The 19,296-nt window shown below is 45.3% G+C and overlaps 1 protein-coding gene, 1 long non-coding RNA gene and 1 pseudogene across 3 annotated transcripts in view; 1 reads left to right on the top strand and 2 right to left on the bottom strand.

Annotated features, from left to right (window-relative positions):
- Positions 1–2,380: 2,380 nt before the first annotated feature.
- On the top strand, positions 2,381–17,751 carry PRR30 (proline rich 30). 2 transcript variants are annotated; one of them, XM_038561049.1, is made up of 3 exons: positions 2,381–2,590; positions 15,620–15,672; positions 15,927–17,751. In XM_038561049.1, the coding sequence occupies exon 3, from the start codon at positions 16,286–16,288 to the stop codon at positions 17,504–17,506; it is 1,221 nt and encodes a 406-aa protein (XP_038416977.1). In that variant the 5' UTR covers positions 2,381–2,590; positions 15,620–15,672; positions 15,927–16,285; the 3' UTR covers positions 17,507–17,751. The 2 variants fall into 2 exon arrangements, with proteins under 2 accessions (XP_038416977.1, XP_038416976.1); XM_038561048.1 differs by lacking the exon at positions 2,381–2,590 and adding an exon at positions 15,203–15,538.
- Positions 3,068–5,519, bottom strand: LOC111090395 (annotated as a pseudogene).
- LOC111090551 overlaps positions 8,915–19,296 on the bottom strand; it is a 14,889-nt gene continuing 4,507 nt past the window's right edge. The window contains exons 2-4 of the long non-coding RNA XR_005372251.1: positions 13,250–13,276; positions 11,720–11,768; positions 8,915–10,060 (exon numbers count right to left, since the gene is read on the bottom strand). This is a non-coding gene — a long non-coding RNA (uncharacterized LOC111090551). The remainder of the gene's footprint in view (positions 10,061–11,719; positions 11,769–13,249; positions 13,277–19,296) is intronic.

The following is a 19,296-nucleotide window of genomic DNA, read 5'->3' as shown; positions in this document are numbered from 1 at the left end:
AAGGCAGCAGGGTGGTGGGAAGGGAGCTCCCTCCCAGAGCCTCGCCTGACCCTGACAGTTGTCCTGTGAGGCACATGCAACTCTAGCTTTGAGGCTCAAGTCCAAGGAAGGGCCCTGAACCTCCTCCTCCACCAGAAGGCTGCCCATACATGCCCCTCAAAGGACCCTTCCTCCCCTTGCCAATGAACGTGACCTTCCAGCCACAGGCACTACTTCCCATCCCCCAAGCAGGCCTCCTATTTCTACCCTAGTGCTTCTCCATCCCCCAGAATACCTTCCTCCAGGTGGAAAGGCTGCCTTCCTTGGTTGGGTTATGCCCTTCATTTGTGAGGATTTCTTCAAACCCCACAGAGCCCAGAGCCCATGTCTCCCTGTTCGATCGGTACCCTGATTTATACATGGCCTCACTCTGGCTAGTTTCCTCACAGTTCAGTGTTCTGAGATCACTATGTGCCAGGCACTGTGCTAGGCACCTTCTACATATTCTTTTATTTATTTCTCAGAACAACCTTATAAGAAAAAAGAGATTCTTATATCCTCATTTTACAGATGGAAAAATGGGTCCCGGATGGTGACACAATTCGCCCAACATCACACAGCTAGTGAGTGATGGGGGTGGGCAGAGAGCCCAGGCAGCCAGTTAGGCTTGGAAGGCTGCCCCTTCAGCCTATGTTATTCTGCCTTGGGTGGGTCACTCACATGTCTGTCCCCATGCTAGACCTGAGGTCTTTGAAGGCAAGGACCAGGTATACCATATGCTCCATACAGCTGGTCAGGAGGAGTAAGGCTGAAGGAACAGCAAATCTACCACAGAATCCCCTGCCTGTCCTCAAGTTCCAACCTTTTCTTGCTGCACAATCCATCTCACATGTCCCTTGTCCGCCCATCTTGAACTCCAGGGGAGACAAAATAGATAAAGTATAGAGAGGACAGAGAAGTAAAGGTGGAGGTATGTAGTAGAATGAGAGAGAACCCCAGCCAACCAGGGAAAGGAAAAAGGAAGACAAGGAAAATCAACCTGAATGTCCATCAGTCAGGAAGTGATTAAATCAATTTTGGCATATCTGGGCAGCCCGGGTGGCTCAGTGGTTTAGCGCCACCTTTGGCCTAGGGCGTGATCCTGGAGACCCGGGATGGAGTCCCATGTCGGGGCTTCCTGCATGGAGCCTGCTTCTCCCTCTGCCTGTGTCTCTGCCTCTCTCTCTCTGTGTCTCTCATGAATAAATAAATAAAATCTAAAACAAAAAATTTTGGCATATCCATGCTATGGAATGATGTGCAGTAGCAGAAAGAAGACCTCTATAGAGTGACATGAAAAAAACTCTCCAAGGTGCATGGTTAAGTGAGAAAAACCTAGTTGTAGATCAATATGTCTGATAAAATCCTAGCCAGGATTAAGAACACCAAAACCCAAAAGCTGTTAAACATGACGTTTTATGTGTTTATATGAAATATACAAACTAGACCAAAAAGATACACATTCTTTTTTGTTTTACTCTATAGAAAATAGACCAAAAAAGATGCACACCATGTTTTGTTTTGTTTTGTTTTGTTTGTTTTACTGTCACTGCAGAGAGTTAAACACAATCCTGGGTCTGTGGCACACTGTGGCCTTTGGTACCACAGGGCTTCCTGTTGGCCTGTCTCCCTCCTGTCCTTCCTTCCATCTATCCCCTTTGGTCCCATTCCCATTCTTCTTCCCTATCACCATTCCAAAGTATTTAATGTATACCTTTTGCTAGTTTGTTTAAATGTATACCTTTTGCTAGTTTGGTTTTAAAATATGTACACAAATTCTTTGATACTTCTCTCTTCAAAAGATGGAGCCCAATATCCGTCCCCGTGAGAGTGGGTCAGACTTAGCAACTTGCTCCTAACAAATAAAATGTGGCAGGGCTGCCTGGGTGGCTCAGTCAGGTAAACATCTGTGCTCAGCAGGGAGCCTACTTTTCCCTCTCCCTCTGCTACTCCGCTGCTCATGCGTGCTCTCTCTCTCTCTCTAACAAATAAAATCTTAAAACAAAACAAATAAAACACAGCAGCAGTGTCAGCATCTAGCTTCTGGAAGTAGGTTATAAAAGACCCTGTACGACAGCCCAGTTGGCTCAGCTGTTTAGCACTGCCTTTGGCCCAGGGCGTGATCTGGAGACCCGGGATCGAGTCCGAGTCCCATGTTGGGCTCCCTGCATGGAGCCTGCTTCTCCTTCTGCCTGTGTCTCTGCCTCTCTCTCTCTCTCTCTCTCTCTCTCATGAATAAATAAATAAAATCTGTAGCTTCCTCCTGGGATCACTTGGTCCTCTGGCTCTAGGGCAAGCCAGCTGCTATGTCATAAAGGTACTCCAGTAGTCCTGAGAGGCATAGGTGGTAAGGAAGGGAGCTTCTCACCAACCGCCAGCACTAACCTGCAACCATGTGAAAGCACCACCTCTGAAAGGGACCCTCCAGTGCCCATTCAGCCCTAGGGTGACTGCAGCCCTGGTCAACAGTTTGAATGTGAGTGTCCCTGAGCCAGAGTCACCCAGAGTTTATAACCTACTTCCAGAAGCTGCTCTAACACACAGACTTTCTGACCCACAGAAGTCATGGGAGGTAATAAATGTTTACTGCTGTTTAAGTTTGGGGGTAATTTGGTAAGTAGCAGTAGATAACACATGCAATAAGTGTTAGTCAACCCTGTGTGTTGTTGTACAGATAAATTTTAAATCTATTAAAATGATAATATATTTTATATTATCAGTATATAATACACTATCAGCTCGTGGTTGGTATTATATGCTTCACTGTTACTGCTTTCATTCAATCCTACGGGGGTTTTTGTTTGTTTCACAATATTCTTTTTTAAAAAAAAATATTTTATTTGTTTATTTGACGGAGAGAGAGAGCACAAGTAGGCAGAGCAGCAGGCAGAGGGAAGGGGAGAAGCAGGCTCCCCACTGAGCAGGGAGCCCAACACCATCCCAGGACCCTGGGATCATGACCTGAGCTGAAGGCAGACACTTAACCGACTGAGCCACTCAGGAGCCCCTGTTTCACAATATTCTTAAAATAGTTTATTATAAACTAGTTTCATAGGCCACAAGAAAGTAAAGGGACTATGTATAGCCTTTCAGGGAAGCAGGTAAGGAATTGATAAGGGCCAAGGTGAGTCAAGGGCCTTGGTGAGTGCATTCCCAGGGGAGGGGCCCTCCCTTCCCAGGAGGAGAGCCCTGCATTCCTGGAGGGGACATGCCCATTAGAGTTGCTCACCCAGGGGGATCCCCACTGGGCGACCCATGGAGGCTTCAGGCCAAGTGGCTGGCCCATCATGCCTGGAAGGGCCCTTGCCCTTAGGTGGGGGAGGACCCCCATGGCTAGGTGGATACTGGGTTGGGACCCTTGCAGTACTGACTGTAGCAGCAGATGAAGAAGCTGCAATAATGCCTCTTCTTTGTGGGGTCATCACCTGTTGGGATAGCCCACCAACCTCTCAGCCTGGTCTAGCAAGCCCTGCAGGATCCTGGGCACTAGAACACTAGCTAGGACTTCTGTGCAGCAGCTCTGCTGATCCCTGAGTCCCTGGCAGCTCAGCAAGTGCCACTCAGGCAATGCCAGTATCTTTGGGAGGAGATCCCTCTACTGTCATTAAGACCAGGTTCCCCCTCAGTTAATTGACTGAGTATTGCCAGAATGCCACCCAGAATGGCAGCAGTCTGCATATCCAAGAGTGTCACGTGGGGCCCTCCAGTCCTACGTGCTCAACGCCACCTGGTGTTGGTATTAACCAGATTCCCAGGTGTATGGCAGGATAGCTATAAAGGGCTATTTTAATTTGCCTTTATCTGATAACTGACAAGTTCAAACATCCTTTGCATGTGGTGCTTGGTAGAGGGTGCATTTCATTTTTCTCCATCAAGGGAGATGGTTTTCCCAACATTATCAGTTGAACAGTTTATTCTTTGCCTGCATAGTTGCAGCTCCCACTTTATCATATAACAAGTTCCCGTATTTCTAGATAGGTCAATTTCCGAGTTCTCTCTCTCTTTTCTGTCCTGATTATCTTTTTTGTCTATGTTTGTGCTACCAGCACTCTGCTTTTATTGTTATGACTTTGCAACATGTCTTATTATTTGGTAGATGAAACTCCCCTTTACTTTTCTTTTTCAAGGTTGACTGAGTTATTGCTGGACCCTTATTATTCCATATAGATCTTAGAGAAAGTTCATTGGGTTCTTAAATATTCAACTGAAGTTTTGATTGGGATTTTATTGAATACATAGGTTAATTTGGGGGAGTTTATACATCTTTATACTTCTGAGTCAAACATTCAAAGAGCATGAAATGTCTCTTATTTTATTCTAAATATTTTTATATCCTTTATTAATTGTATAGTTTACTCCAGGAATGTCTGGGTATTCTTGCCCCAGTGAAATAGTTCACTGTTTTGTCGAACTAAGTAGTTCATAGTTTGTATTGCTCTTGAAAATGCTCTTGTTCTATTCAATTTTCTAGTTGAGGGCTGCTATACAGAAATGCTAGCAAATTTTTAAAGTTTGTCTTGAATCCAGCAACCTTACTGAACTTTCTTATTAGTCTTGAAACTCTGTTGCTTCCATTGGTTTTTCTTTTCTTTTCTTTTCTTTTCTCTTCTCTTCTCTTCTCTTCTCTTCTCTTCTCTTCTCTTCTTTTCTTTTCTTTTCTTTTTTCTTTTCTTTTTTTGTATTAAGTATTTTATTTATTCCTGAGAGAGAGAGAGAGAGAGAGAGGCAGAGACACAGGCAGAGAGAGAAGCAGGCTCTATGCAGTGAGGCTGACGTGGGACTTGGTCCCCGGTCTCCAGGATCAGGCGCTAAACCACTGAGCCACCAGGGCTGCCCTCCATTAGTTTTTCTAAGTAGATTTTAAAAATGAAAATTTTATTTCTTCCTTTCCAATCTTTATACTTGGTCTTTTTTTTTAAGATTTTATTTATTCATTCATGAGAAAGAGAGACAGAGAGAGACAAAGATACAGGCAGAGAGGGAAGCAGGAAGCCCAACATGGGACTCGATCCCAGGTCTCCAGGATCACGCCCCTGGCTCAAGGCGGCGCTAAACTGCCGAGACACCCGGGCTGCCCTGTTTTTTTTTTTTTTTGCTTTTTTTGTTTTTTTTCTTTAGAGTACTTGTGCTTTCAATACTATGTTAACTGGAAGTAGTGATAGCAGGCACCCTTTCCTCTCCTAGCCTTATCTAAAATTTCTCCATTAAGCATGATATTTGCTGTGGGCCTTTGATATATAACTTTTACCAATTTAAGGAAGTATCCCTCTAGTCCTTGTTTGCTAAGGGCTTTTAGTGCTTTTTTAAAAAAAATCATAAGTAGGTGTAGAACTTTATCAAATGCTTTTTTTGCATCAACTGAGATACGATCATGATTTTTCTCCCTCAGTCTATTAATATGTTAAGTTATTTTGTTATGTTTTCTGATGCTAAATGTTGCTTGAGTTCCTGTGATAAGTCCCATCTGCTTTAATTTTTTTTAAGTACACTCTCTGGTTCATATCGTTAATACATTGTTTAGGATTTTTATAGCCATTTCATAAGTGAAATGAGGTTCTAATTTTCTTCTCTGTCATTGGTTTTGATATCAAGGTTACACTAACTTCATAAAATGAGCTGGGGAACTCTCACTCTTCTACTTTCTGAAACAACTTTTTACATAAGATAGAAACTCTTCTTTGAAGTCAGTAAAACTTACTTGTAAAATCACTGGGCCTCGTTTTCCTTTGGTAAAGAGGGGAAAAAACGTTAACTTTCACCTTGGTTTCTTTGGTTTCTTGTTGATGGTTTGAAGTACCTTGTTTCTTCTTTTTTTTTTTTTTAAGATTTTATTTATTTATTCATGGGAGACACAGAGAGAGAGGCAGAGACACAGGCAGAGGGAGAAGCAGGCTCCTCGCAGGGAGCCTGATGTGGGACTTGATCCCAGGACCCCAGGATCATGATCTGAGCTGAAGGCAGTTGCTCAACCACTGAGCCACCCAGGCGCCCCTACCTTGTTTCTTCTTATCAATACTTTGTATTTTATATTTTTCTATGAATTTGGCCATTTCATTTAGGAATTCCAATACTTTAATGTACAAAATGCCCTTAGAAATATGTCTCCAAAGAAATGAGGAAAACAAAAGTCCTATCCAGCAGAAATTTTCTTTGAAGAGCCTAGGCATTTCTCAGACTTGAGGAAAACAGTGTAGAACTCTGAGAATGGCCAGGAAGTTTGCCCAGGAACAATGCTTGTCCAACAAAATGGGCATGGCCTTGGATTTCTGCTAAAACCCAAAGTTTCAGTGACTCTTTACAGGCCAACAATTCTGTGGTCAGACTGGCAAGATTAAGACTGATGTGGGGCGCCAGGGTGGCTCAGTTGGCTAAGTGTCCAACTATTGATTTTGGCTCAGATCATGATATCAGGGTCTTGAGATCAAGCCCCATGTCAGTCTTCTCACTGAGCCTACGTAAGATTCTCTTCCTCCCTCTCTGCCCTGCCTCCCATGCTTGCATGATCCCCCCCTCTGTTAAAAAAAGGGGGAGGGGAAAAAAAAGGGGGAGGTGATATGAAAAAGCTCTGCACAAAAGACCCACACCTTCTAAGGGGTGTAAGAACCATTCCTAGTACATGAACTTTTTTTTAATATAATTTTTTAATTTTTATTTATTTATGATAGTCACAGAGAGAGGGAGAGAGAGAGAGAGGCAGAGACATAGGCAGAGGGAGAAGCAGGCTCCATGCACCGGGAGCCCGATGTGGGATTCGATCCCAGGTCTCCAGGATCGCGCCCTGGGCCAAAGGCAGGCACTAAACCGCTGCGCCACCCTGGGATCCCCCTCCCCTTTTTAAAAGATTTTATTTATTCATTCATAGACACACAGAGAGAGGCAGAGACACAGGCAGAGGGAGGAGCAGGCTCCATGCAGGGAGCCCGACGTGGGACTCGATCCCCGGTCTCCAGGATCAGGCCCTGGGCTGCAGGCGGCGCCAAACTGCTGCACCACCGGGGCTGCCCAGTACATAAACCTTTTTGCCATTGAAACTCAAGGTCATAAGAAACTCTTCTGGCACTCCTAAAGAACAAAGGTGTCTATGGGAAGTATAGCCCCTTTGGGGTCAGACATCATTCTAATCTTGAGAGAACTGCCCATCAGGATCTCAGGACAGAGGGATGGCATTTTGAAAGATAGAGCAAGAACATGTTTACCAGACATAACAGAACTGTCTTTTGCCCTCCCATATATATATGTAGCTACTCTGAAGGTATAAATGCCAACCTTCCAGGGGCTCTCCTCCCAAGATCCTCAGACCAGGTTCAAATAGCCACCTCCAGAAAACTATCACTACTAAGGAACTCATGGGGTAGTCCAGAATTTCTTGCATTCTAACCATCTGTAAGATGAAAAGTAGCCCATGAAATGAATGGTAGGTATTCCTAGGCTTCCAGTTCAATATTCTTTCTTAGAAAGCATTAAGTTGTTGCTAAAGCAGACCTCTCCCAGAAGCTTCCATCTGAGATTTAAGCAGGTCAGGGCCAAAGTCAGACTTATAGGGGAATCCATGGAAACCCTTGCCAGATGGTAAATGGATATATGATCTCTTCCCTTCTGTAGGAACTTACCTATCAGGGAAGGAGGGAGATCTGACTCTGACTTTTCTGAGCCTTGAAGGACATAGGGAAGGAAGGAAGAAAGTATTAAAGCCACACTTGCAGCCATGTGGAAAGAGATCTTGTGTCAAGTGTCTTTTCAGAGTTAGGTGACCTAGGCACCCTTAAGGAGCTCCTCCATCTGAAGGCTCAGTCCTCAGAAGGAATGCAAAGTCATGGTCATATGAACCTGAGACTTTTAGGCTATCAGTGTTGTGTCTACAGCAGAGATGTTGGTGTATAAAGGAAAACTTACATAATGAAAAAAAAAATGTTCACAAAGCCCCAAGTGGTGAACCAGAAGAAAGTGAGACTGGATGTACAAGGAAGAGCACTTCCCACGCCAGAAGGTGGGGAGGCCATTTCTAGCACTCCATTATCTCCAAGCTGATCTCAAGGCAGTGGGTTCTGCATGGTGAAACTCGTCTCCAGGGCACAGCTCAGGTCCATGCGCTGCCTGGCTAATTCTGTGGCATGCTACTACCGGGAAGCATGTGTGGGCAGCTCTGTAAAGGGGAACCTTGTCGCCGCCTTATGCTTCATCTCCAGCAGTCGGGTTGTGGCTATAGCAGGGCACATTCTGCTGGTCTGACTGGGCTTCGTGGAGCACACAGGCAGCAGATGGGTGAAGGCCCAGCTTCTCCAACAAGTATTGTCTTTTGAAGTTGTTCTGGGATATCTACTTCTTGGGCACAGGCACAATCCCAGGAACTAGTGTACCTCATGAAAGTTGGGCCTCATGACTTCTTCCTTGGCCTCTACTGTTGACAGGTTCTCCTCTTCCTGAGTTTTGTTTCTACAGAGCACCATCAGCCCCTGTTATCACGGGCTGTGGCCGAAGCCCAGGCACAATCCTATTTGGGTGGAATTGGCTCTCACTGAGGTATAGAGAGGAAGTAGATGTAGGGTAGGACTATCTTCGCCTCAGAACTTGAGCCCCACCTCTCAAAAGCTGTTATTTACATTTGGAACAATGACTTCTTGGATAGCAATTGAAGTCCCTTTGAAAAAGAAGTGCTTGGCAAGCTCAGGATCCTTCTGCCAGGCAGTGGGGCCAGTGAGAAAGGACAAGAAGAGCAGCCTTCTCCTTCCCCTTCTAGAACAGTCACTCATACTTCTCTGAGTACCTCAAGTATTATAGAAATGCCCTAGAAGTTTCACTACTATTATAAGAGCCCTATTTTCTTATTTTCAAATCCCTATTATGTCTCTAGATACTTTCTCTTTTTTTCTTGTTCTTTATTTCATTTGTGCCCAACTCTCTTTTTGTTCTTAATAAGTGCTACCAGAAGTATGCTTAGCTTATCTATCCTCCAAGGACCAGGCTTTCTTTTTCTAAATACTCTATAAAGAAAATTTATTTATAAAAAATTGTGACAGAACATAAAATGTACCATTTTAAGTATACAGTTCAATGGCATTAGTACATTTACATTGTTGTACAAACATGACTATCATCCCTTCACAGAACATTTGTCATCTTGTAAAATTGAAATGATTTTTTAGTTTTATTTATTTGACAGAGAGAGTGAGAGAGAAGGAGAGAGAGCTTGGGGGGGAGGAAGGGGCAGCAGAAGGAGAAGCAGACTCCCTGAGGCGCAGGGAGACCGACACAGGGCTCAATCCCAGGACCCTGAGATCATGACCTGACCCAAAGGCAGATGCTTAACCAACTGAGCCACCCAGGCGCCCCTATACTCATTAATCAATAACTTCCCGTTCTCCCCCCACACACACACTCCTGCCCGCATCTGGCAACCACCATTGAACCTTCTGTCTCTATGAATTTGACTATTCTAAGTACCTCATATGAGTAGAATCTTACAGTATTTGTCCTTTTGTGACTGGCTTATTTCACTTAGCGTATCCATAAGGTTCATCCATGTTGCAGCATGTGTCAGAATTTCCTTCCTTTTTAAGGCAATAAAATTCTGTTGTATGTATATACACATTTTGTTTATCCATTCATCTGTTAATGGACATTTTGGGTTGTTCCTACCTTTTAGCTGCTGTGAATTTTAGCCCCCACTTTCAGTTCTTCTGGGTACATACCCAGAAGTGGAACTGCTGTGTCAGTTCTATTCTATTTTTTCTATTTTTAATTTTTCAAGGAGCGGCTGTACTGTCTTCCATAGTAGCTGTACCAGTTTACATTCTCACCAGCAGTGCACGAGGGTTCCAATTTCTCCACATCCTTGCCAACACTTGTTATTTTCTAGTCTCTGTTTTGCAATTGTCATCCTGATGAATGTGACTCTATAGTATTTTTTAAAGTGTGTAGTTCACTAATTTTTAGCCTTCTCATTTTTATTTTCTTCTCATTCCTTCACTTTCCCCTAGTGTTCATTTTTCCAGCTTCTGAGAAGAAGGCTTCGTTGGTTTATCTTAAAGTTTATTGTATTTTGCTAAAATGATAAGGGGAACAATGGAACAAGAAGACAATCATCATAAACATATGTTTGCACTTAATACACAGCCTCAAAAATACATCAAGTGACAATTGACAGAAATGCAGAAACAGATAAATCAATTAGAGTTGGTCTTTACATACCCCTCTCAGTACCTGATAGATTACATAGAGACACCTAAGCAGAGATATTGAATGGTAGTTAACACACTCAAGAGACTAGATATAACCCAAAATAGAGTCCAAACAGTGAACATCCCCAGAGAGAGTAAAAATAGGAAGACTGTTAAGGCTAACTTTTAAATTTTACCTTTATAATTCTGTATTGTTTAGATTTTTAAAAAAGATTTTATTTATTTGAGAGAAAGAGAATGCTCAAGAGAGACAGGGGGAAGGGCAGACAGAGGGAGACGGAGAAAAAGAATCTCCAGCAGATTCCATGCTGAGCACAGAGCAGATCCCACCACCCAGTGATCAGGCCACCAGCCAAAATCAAGAGTCAACCAACTGAGCCACCCAGGCACCTGAAATGAAGAAACTTTTTTTTAAAAAAGGATTGTATTTATTTATTCATGATAGACACACGGAGAGAGGTAGAGACATAGGCAGAGGGAGAAGCAGGCTCCCTGGAGGAGCCCAATGTGGGACTTGATTCTGGGATCCTGGGATCTTGCCCTGAGCCAAAGGCAGATGCTCAACCATTGAGACACCCAGGCCTCCCGAAGAAACTTAAAAAAAAAAAAAAAAAAAAAAAAAGAGAGATTATTGCAATTCCCAAGTTATAAAATTCATTTACAAAGTAGGAAATAAAAGTAATGTGAGAAAATACATGAGGTGAGTACTTAAGGACTATATTTAGGTACCTACATGCCCTTGGGGATAAGGTACATTGCATTGCTGAACTGCAAAAGCACCTCACAGTGGGTCAGAGCACAAGTGTGTGGACTTTTTTTTAAAGATTTTATTCATTTATTCATGAGAGACAGAGAGAGAGAGAGAGAGAGAGAGAGAGAGAGGCAGAGACACAGGCAGAGGGAGAAGCAGGCTCCATGCAGGGAGCCCGACGTGGGACTTGATCCCGGGTCTCCAGGATCACACCCTGGGCTGAAGGCGGCGGCGCTCAACTGCTGAGCCACCCGGGGCTACCCGTGGATTTCAATTCCCATCTAGCAAGTCTCCTCAGTAGCTAGTTTGAGAGAATGAATGTGTTAATCAACTTTGGAAGAGTAAGAAAAGAAGCATCAGAGAGGCAAATCTGCTCATACTCACTCCAACACTGTTCAGAAAAGATAGAACTTTGCCTAACATTATTTGAGTATTTCTATTGATGTGAATGAAACTGAATCTCTTAGCTTGGTGCCATTAGGCAACTAATTCATTAATTTGCTCAACTTCCCTTATTCTGAGTCCAAGATCAAACATCTTTCTGATTCCCAGGCAGGTATGCCTACATGATTTGAGAATACTGGTGATGTTGAAAACAGGAAGTCAGTCCCTGCAACTATGATTTCTCATAGTAATTCAATGATGTGGATTCTGATCACATTTTGTTTTCCCAAATACCTAGACTATAGAGGGAATACGTGAATTGTTTCTCATTTGTGAGAGATACTTTTTTTTTTTTTTTTTTTTTTTTAAATCAGCTTCTGGCACTTACTTGAGGCTGTTGTATTTTAGTTGGCATGGTCAAGAGCACATTTCTCATCCTGGAAAGTAAAAGGCCAGATATAATTGTTTTCCCTAATGACATAGCATATATGGCATTTCCAGATGGTTGTATGTCCTCTAGAAGTTCCTTTACTTGAACTAACTCTGGCCATTGTGATTGTCAGTTTCCTTTCAAGAGCTCACATATATTTCTGTTTAATAATTCCATTTAAAATTTTCCTTGTGGGGGATCTGAGTGGCTCAGTGGCTGAGCTTCTGCCTTTAGTTCAAGTCGTGATCCCAGGTTCCTGGGATCTAGTCCTGCATCGGGCTCCCTGCGGGGATCCTGTTTCTCCCTCTGCCTGTGTCTCTTCCTCTCTCTCTGTGTGTCTCTCGTGAATAAATAAATAAAATCTTTAAAAATAATAATTTCCTAGCAAGCAACTAGAAACTGATATGAGATCCTGGAATTTGTCTTTTCCCCTTTTCAAATACTTACTGATCTGTGGTTATCTGACACTTCTCTTATAACTATGACTTCTCCATGAATACTCAAGGTAGTTCTGCAAACAGTTCTTTCCTACTGTATCATATATCCAACTCAAACAGAAAAGAAAAAAGTGCCAAGGTCAAATTTTCTTAGATAATTTTCAATTTACCCATTCATTCATCTATCCTTTTAAGGCACATTTGCATATTTCTAGAAAGAGCATGCTATATAGCATTTGAAAGAAATCAAACACAGTGCTCTGGCCTAGGATTGGAAAAGTGAAGGGTGGAAAGAGTGCGTGGTAGATGATATCTATAACAGGAAACAGCTAACAGACTAAAACAAGGTCATTAAAAAAATAATAATAAAAAAATAAAACAAGGTCATTACAATATCACATTTCCAGCTTGGACACTGAGTACTTAGAGAAGAACCTCTATCCACTTGGTCAATACAGTTTTACTAAGCATAGAGTAAATAACACAAACTAAGGGAGAGCTTGATTAGTTTAAATGGAAGTTCTTTTTTTTTTTTTTTTTTATGATAGTCACAGAGAGAGAGAGAGAGAAGCTGAGACACAGGCAGAGGGAGAAGCAGGCTCCATGCACCGGGAGCCTGACGTGGGATTCGATCCCGGGTCTCCAGGATCGCGCCCTGGGCCAAAGGCAGGCGCCAAACTGCTGCGCCACCCAGGGATCCCTTAAATGGAAGTTCTTATAGAAATTTTTTGTTTGAACAGCAATCTTCAAATTGGGGTCCTCAGACCCCTAGGGGACCATGAATATTTTCCAAGAGGACCCAAGTTCTAGGGTGACCAATTATCCCAGTTTATCCAGAACTGTCTTGGTTTTAGCACTAAAAGAGCATGTTCCAGGAAGCTCCTTAGTCCCTAAGGCTGGATCTCAACTTACCTGTTTCCTCCTCCCTAAAACTGATACGCCTGAGATTTTGCTGATTTTCCTTTCCCACCACTCACCTTTTCATAAGGGTCCTCCTCTCACTTGATACAAGCCACGACTCTTACTCATTCCTAAATTTATTATGACTTACCCTGGACTGAAAAAACCTCCAGGGCACCTGAAAGAAAAAAAAAGACAGAAATATTGATATGGGCAAAGCCTCCTTCAATATAGGCATTGTAGCCCCTTGGTAGGGGCTCGTCTTTCAGTTACATGATGTGATGGTTAATTTTTTTAAATTTATTCATGAGAGACACAGAGAGAAAACAGAGACACAGGCAGAGGGAGAAGCAGGCTCCTCGCAGGGAGCCCGATGTGGGACTCGATCCCAGAACTCCAGGACCACGCCCTGAGCCAAAGGCAGACACTCAACCGCTGAGCCACCCAAGTGTCCCGTGATGGTTAATTTTATGTATTAACTTGACTGGGCCATGAGATGCCCATGTATTTAGTTAAACATTATTTTGGGTGTGTCTGTGAGGGTGTTTCTGGATGAGATTAATGTTTGAATTGGTAAACTGAGTGAAGCAACTCGGCTCCCTAATGTGGGTGAGCCTCATCCAATCATTGAAGGCCTGAGTAGAACAACAACAACAACAAAAAAGGCTGAATAAGAGAGAATTCACTCTCTCTGCCTGATTATCTTCAAGCTGAGGCATCAGCTTTCTTTGCCTTTGGACTCAGATCCTGGAACTGACACCATCAGCTCTCCTGGTTCTCAGGCCTTTGGACTGGGGCTGTAACTATACCATCAGCTCTCCTGGTATCTAGCTTGCTGACTACAGACCTTTGGACTTCTCAGCCTTCATAGATATAGGAGCCAATTTCTTTTTATTTATTTATTTATTTATTTATTTATTTATTTATTTATTTATTTATTTATGATAGTCACACACACAGAGAGAGAGAGAGAGAGAGAGAGAGAGAGAGGCAGAGACATAGGCAGAGGGAGAGCAGGCTCCATGCACCGGGAGCCCGATGTGGGATTCGATCCCGGGTCTCCAGGATCGTGCCCTGGGCCAAAGGCAGGCGCTAAACTGCTGCGCCACCCAGGGATCCCCAATTTCTTATAATAAATCTCTATCTGCCTATCTATCTATCACTGTACATAAATATACACAACTGTAAATGAGACATTTTTTTGGAAAGACACCAATAGGATATATCTATAACTATCATTTATCTATTCAGGTATAGACTACATCAAATAGAAGAGCATGCTTAGATTTAAGTGATAGTTGCACAATCTGTGAGTAAACTAGAAAAACAGTGAATTGCACACTTTAAATGGATGGATTGTATGGTATGTAAATTATATCTCACTAAGGCCATTAAGAAATTACTTATTAAAACATATATCCCAAGGGGGGAAACACTATAGAGCACAATCCATTGCCCAGAAAGCAAAAGAAAACAGGACTTTGGGCAGCCCCGGTGGTTCAGCGGTTTAGCATTGACTTCAGCCCAGGGCGTGATCCTGGAGACCTGGGATCGAATCCCACGTCGGGCTCCCTGCGTGGAGCCTGCTTCTTCCTCTGCCCGTGTCTCTGCCTCTCTCTCTCTCTCTCTCTCTCATGAATAAATAAATAAATAAAATCTTAAAAAAAAAAGAAAAAAGAAAACAGGACTTTGAAGGGAGAGCCCAGCCGAGAGAGGCTCTATGGTATGAGGTGGTAGGAACTGTAAAGTATATGCGCAGAGAGGAAGGGGAAGGTTAGGGCCTGACAGGGAGACTGAGGATTCCAAAGAATTTTGTCTACTTTAATTTTTTTTAAGATTTTATTTATTTGTTCATGAGAGACACAGAGAGAGAGAGAGGCAGAGACATAGATAGAGGGAGAAGCAGGATCCTCACAGGGAGTCAGATGTGGGGCTCGATTTCCGGACCTAGGATCACACCCTGAGCCAAAGGCAGACGCTCAACCACTGAGCCACTCAGGGGTCCCTGTCTGCTTTAGTTTTGTTAAAGGCCATCCTTTGAACAATCTCTGAAAGAAGGTCCTAGAGCCTAAAGGAGCAGTATATTATGTCAGCACCTGACCTTTGTGACATAGGCACCAGGTGCCAGGGAGAGCTAACCCCAAAGAATGGAGTTCCTAGCTCCCCAGGGGGGCGGCAACGCCACCCCTTAGACAAAGTCCAGTCTTCTGGAAACTTTCACCAGCTGGCCCCACTGCTGCTGCTGGGTGTGCTGAGGGCCAGCCTGAGCCAGAGGACGTCGGCAGCATTAGGGGTGACGAGGAGTCAGGGAAACCAGAGTGGCAGGAAATCAGGATGCTTGCAGAATCCCTGATTTAGGTTTAAGAGAGCAAAAGTCTGTAACAGAAGACCTCCTCCTGGCTGAAGGAGCACCAAGGGCAAGGCTCAGACAGAAATCTAGGTCAGCATGAGTTTAGGGTGACAGATACTGGGGACAGAGGGGGTGTATCCACCTTTTGGTGACTGTTCCTCTCTCTCCCAGGTTCCTCATTGCTGAAGTGCCTTGTGAAACTCAGCCCAGAAGAACCCTCACTGGTAAGAGCTCACAGCCCCAGAACAGCCCCAATTTCTGGTCCCATCTCAGCGGCCATCCTCAAGCCCCTCCTCCAACTCTGTTCTACCTCCCCACCTCCACCCTTCTCCCCCTCAGGTCTGACTTTCTCTGGAGCATTTTACCAGCTCTTCTGACCCCAAAGGTGACACAGATTGAGGGTCTTGGTAAACTAGTCTTCAGAGCCAGAAGTGGACCAATTCTCCCAATATCTTAGATTCTGTTTCTTTCTCTCCAGGTCTACGGGCTGCGTCTTCCTCCCTTAGCCCACCCAAATAGTTGCCGCTGTCCCTCAGCACCCAAGAGGCAGCTCTGATTCTCCATCCCTATACATCCCTCATCAATGGCTGACTGCAAAGTGAGAGGCCAAGTTTAGACCCAAGCTGCTGCCCAAACCCTCAGAAAGCCTAGTGCTGCGGGATTGGGGGGTCTCCTTGTCCTGCCACCAACAGCCGCACCAACACTAGGCTGCAGCCACACTAGTGCACCGAAGGCCCTGATTTCTCAACCAGGTCTGGCCTCAGAGATACTGGTCCTATTTCTGCCAGGTCACTCGTCTCTGGTCTTGAGGCCCCAATCCCTTCTGAATTCAAGGCAATGTTGCCTCAAAACAAGGACCAGGTGCTGCTACAGAACACAGTACCCCCTGGGCACCCTCCTCTGCGCCCCTCGCCTCTTGTGGACTCACCACCCAGCAACCTACAGCCTCTGTCTCCCCAGCCACCACCCTCTCCCTCCCACCCCCCTTACTCCCCTCCCCCACAGTCCCACTCTCCTGGCTCCCATTTCTACTCTTCTGACTCCAATTCTGACTTTATCCTACACCCTTACTCTTCCTCTCTCCCAAGCTCCCCCAGTTTCTTTCATCAGAATTACCTCTCTCTCTCCTTCCCACCCTCTTCCTCTGCCTCCCACCGGCTATATCCCTCCCCTGCTCTCACTCATTCCTCCTCCCCCTCTCAGCTGCGGAACACCTCTCTTCCCCAGTCTCATAGCCAGTCGGCTTCCCACCCAGGAGACTGCCCTAGCTCCTCTGTCACTTCCCGGACCCCCAGCCTACCTTCTGGTGGGGTCCACTTGAACAGGCAGACATGGCCCTGGCATCAGTACGGGGACACCGGGCCCCCTGGGGCAGTGGGGGAATGCGTGGCAAGCGAGAGGGACCCTGCAGAGTTCAGGGACCCGGGGGCCCTGGCCCAGGCCCTCGTGGTCCATCTGGGGCACCGCCGCATTGCACACGACCTGCGGCTACTGCTTCTGCAGCGCCTGTGGCTAGGCAAAACTGGCCAGGCCCCAGTTGTAGAATATCCTATATGCCTGGTGTGTCTCAAGCCCCGCAGCCCTTCTTGCCCCATCCCCAGGTACAGGACTGGACCCCGGCTGCTTGCCTTTCCCCAGCTACTGCCCTGTGCACAGGGCCAGGAATCCGGACCACTCCGCATAGGCATTGGTTTTGGCCTCCGCCTGCCTCGGGGCCAGGCCAGGGCCTTGCATCTGTTGCCAGAAAGAAGGCCAGAGGAAGCAAGGCCTCAGGGCGAGGCCACTCAGGCCCATGGATATCAAACTTGGGCATCCCAGGCTCCAGCAGCTCAAGCACCAGTGGCTCGGCCTCGGGTACGGGCAGATCCAGCCCCTGGCACACAGTCCCAGACCGAGAGCCTCAGATCTACAGGCCCTCGATTTCCAAACTCTACATGCTTTTCAGGGCCTCTACCTCAGGCACCCAAACAGGCCACTGTCTCCCTGAAGCGCAGGCCTTCCTCTGCCCCCAAGTGGCCTGCCTCTCCAGAACCCATTCTCCAAAAGTCACCACCCTAGTTCCAGAGCCTAGGAGGCTACTTGGAGCGCCTCCTCTGAACCCTGCTGCCCCTACCCGGCCCCAGATCTCGGGGAGCCCTCGAGACACCCTGAAGGGCTGGCTGGCAGGAGGTCAGGTGTGTTCTCCAGCCTTGAACCCTGGGAGCCCCTTATGGAGTCTGCTCTCTCCTGGCTGAAGAGGATGAAGGATCCCTGAAACCCCATTCAGCCTTCATTGTATCAATAAAGCCTGACCCTGTAAAACTAGAGTTAGTGCCTGATGTGGAAATTTGGGGTTTGGAGTGAACAGTCAAGAAAGAATTCTTGAGACATCTTTGGCGCAAAAAGGTGGTTTTATTAAAGCACGGAGGCAGGACCCATGGGCCTTAAGTGCTGTGCTGGGGTTGTAAGGGGTGACTGATTATATAAGTTGGGATGGAGTTAGGGATAGTATAAGTTTCTAAGGAATTTTGGAAGCAAAGTTTCCAGGACCTTGAGGGGGCCAGCTATTGTTAGGAAAAGTTCGTTTATTATTGTCTAATAAAACGTTAGTCATGAGACCCTTCACATATCTCTTAGTAGGGATCCCTGGGTGGCTCAGTGGTTTGGCGCCTGCCTTTGGCCCAGGGTGTGATCCTGGAGACTCGGGATCGAATCCCACGTCAGGCTCCCGGCATGGAGCCTGCTTTTCCCTCTGCCTGTGTCTCTGACTCTTTCTCTCTCTTTCATGAATAAATAAATAAAATCTTAAAAAAAAAAAAAAAGATATCTCTTAGTGGGCCATATGCTTGGAGGATGATTGCTAACATACATCTTGCGGGGTAAGATAAAGGACTTTTCCAAAGGAATTTTTATATGTTAAAGACTTCCAGGATCCTAGAAGTTGGGATTATGTTAAACTAAGGTTGCCTTTTGCCTCTAGCAAAGTATTAACATTGAGGCAGTTGAGTTCCCTGAAGAAGGTTACCCAGCCTGTCTCAAGGACTTGTCAATAGGCTGTAAGTTATAATGAAATTTAATTTTTCTCTTTTGCCTTTGTTTCCCACATTGATGGAGGATAGTCAGAAGGAAGGTAGGCAGAGGCAAGGGAGCCCCTGTCCTAAGAGGTTTTTAAGGGTTGAAAAGGAAAAAGACCCCATCCTGTTATTCTAGGCTTTACTCAGGGCCCCAGCTTTAAGTCTTTCTACTGGCGACCTACAGTTTGTATGTGACAGGAAAGAAGCTGATGGCTGTGGGTGTCCTAACTCAGGCCTGTAGCCAGCTCAACAGCCAGTGGATTATTTAAGCAAAAAGCTTGATCTAGTGGCCTGTGGCTGGCCAGCATGCCTTAGGGCAGTGGTGGCCCTGCCCTCTTGATCCCTGAGGCTACTACAAAACACTACCCTGGAAGGAGCCCTCCATCCTTTCACATGTGAACAATGACCTGATAGGTTGAGGACAGTGTAGACAAAAAAACTTATTGGGTGACAGGCACTTGAAAGGTTAATCAGATTAAAACAGCCCACAGCGGGATCCCTGGGTGGTGCAGCGGTTTAGCACCTGCCTTTGGCCCAGGGCGCGATCCTGGAGACCCAGGATCGAATCCTACGCCGGGCTCCCGGTGCATGGAGCCTGCTTCTCCCTCTGCCTGTGTCTCTGCCTCTCTCTCTCTCTCTCTCTATGTGTGTGACTATCATAAATAAATAAAAATTAAAAAAAAATATTTAAAAAAACAGCCCACACCAAAGAGCCTTTAAAAACCCCTAGATTTAAACACCAAAATGGCAACCCTCTCGGGTCCCCTCCTTCTTTGGGAGCTCTGTACTATTGCT

Source organism: Canis lupus, chromosome 17, assembly GCF_011100685.1.
Source record: "Canis lupus familiaris isolate Mischka breed German Shepherd chromosome 17, alternate assembly UU_Cfam_GSD_1.0, whole genome shotgun sequence".
Taxonomy (NCBI): Eukaryota; Metazoa; Chordata; class Mammalia; order Carnivora; family Canidae; genus Canis; species Canis lupus.
This window is presented reverse-complemented; position numbering and strand designations above follow the sequence as displayed.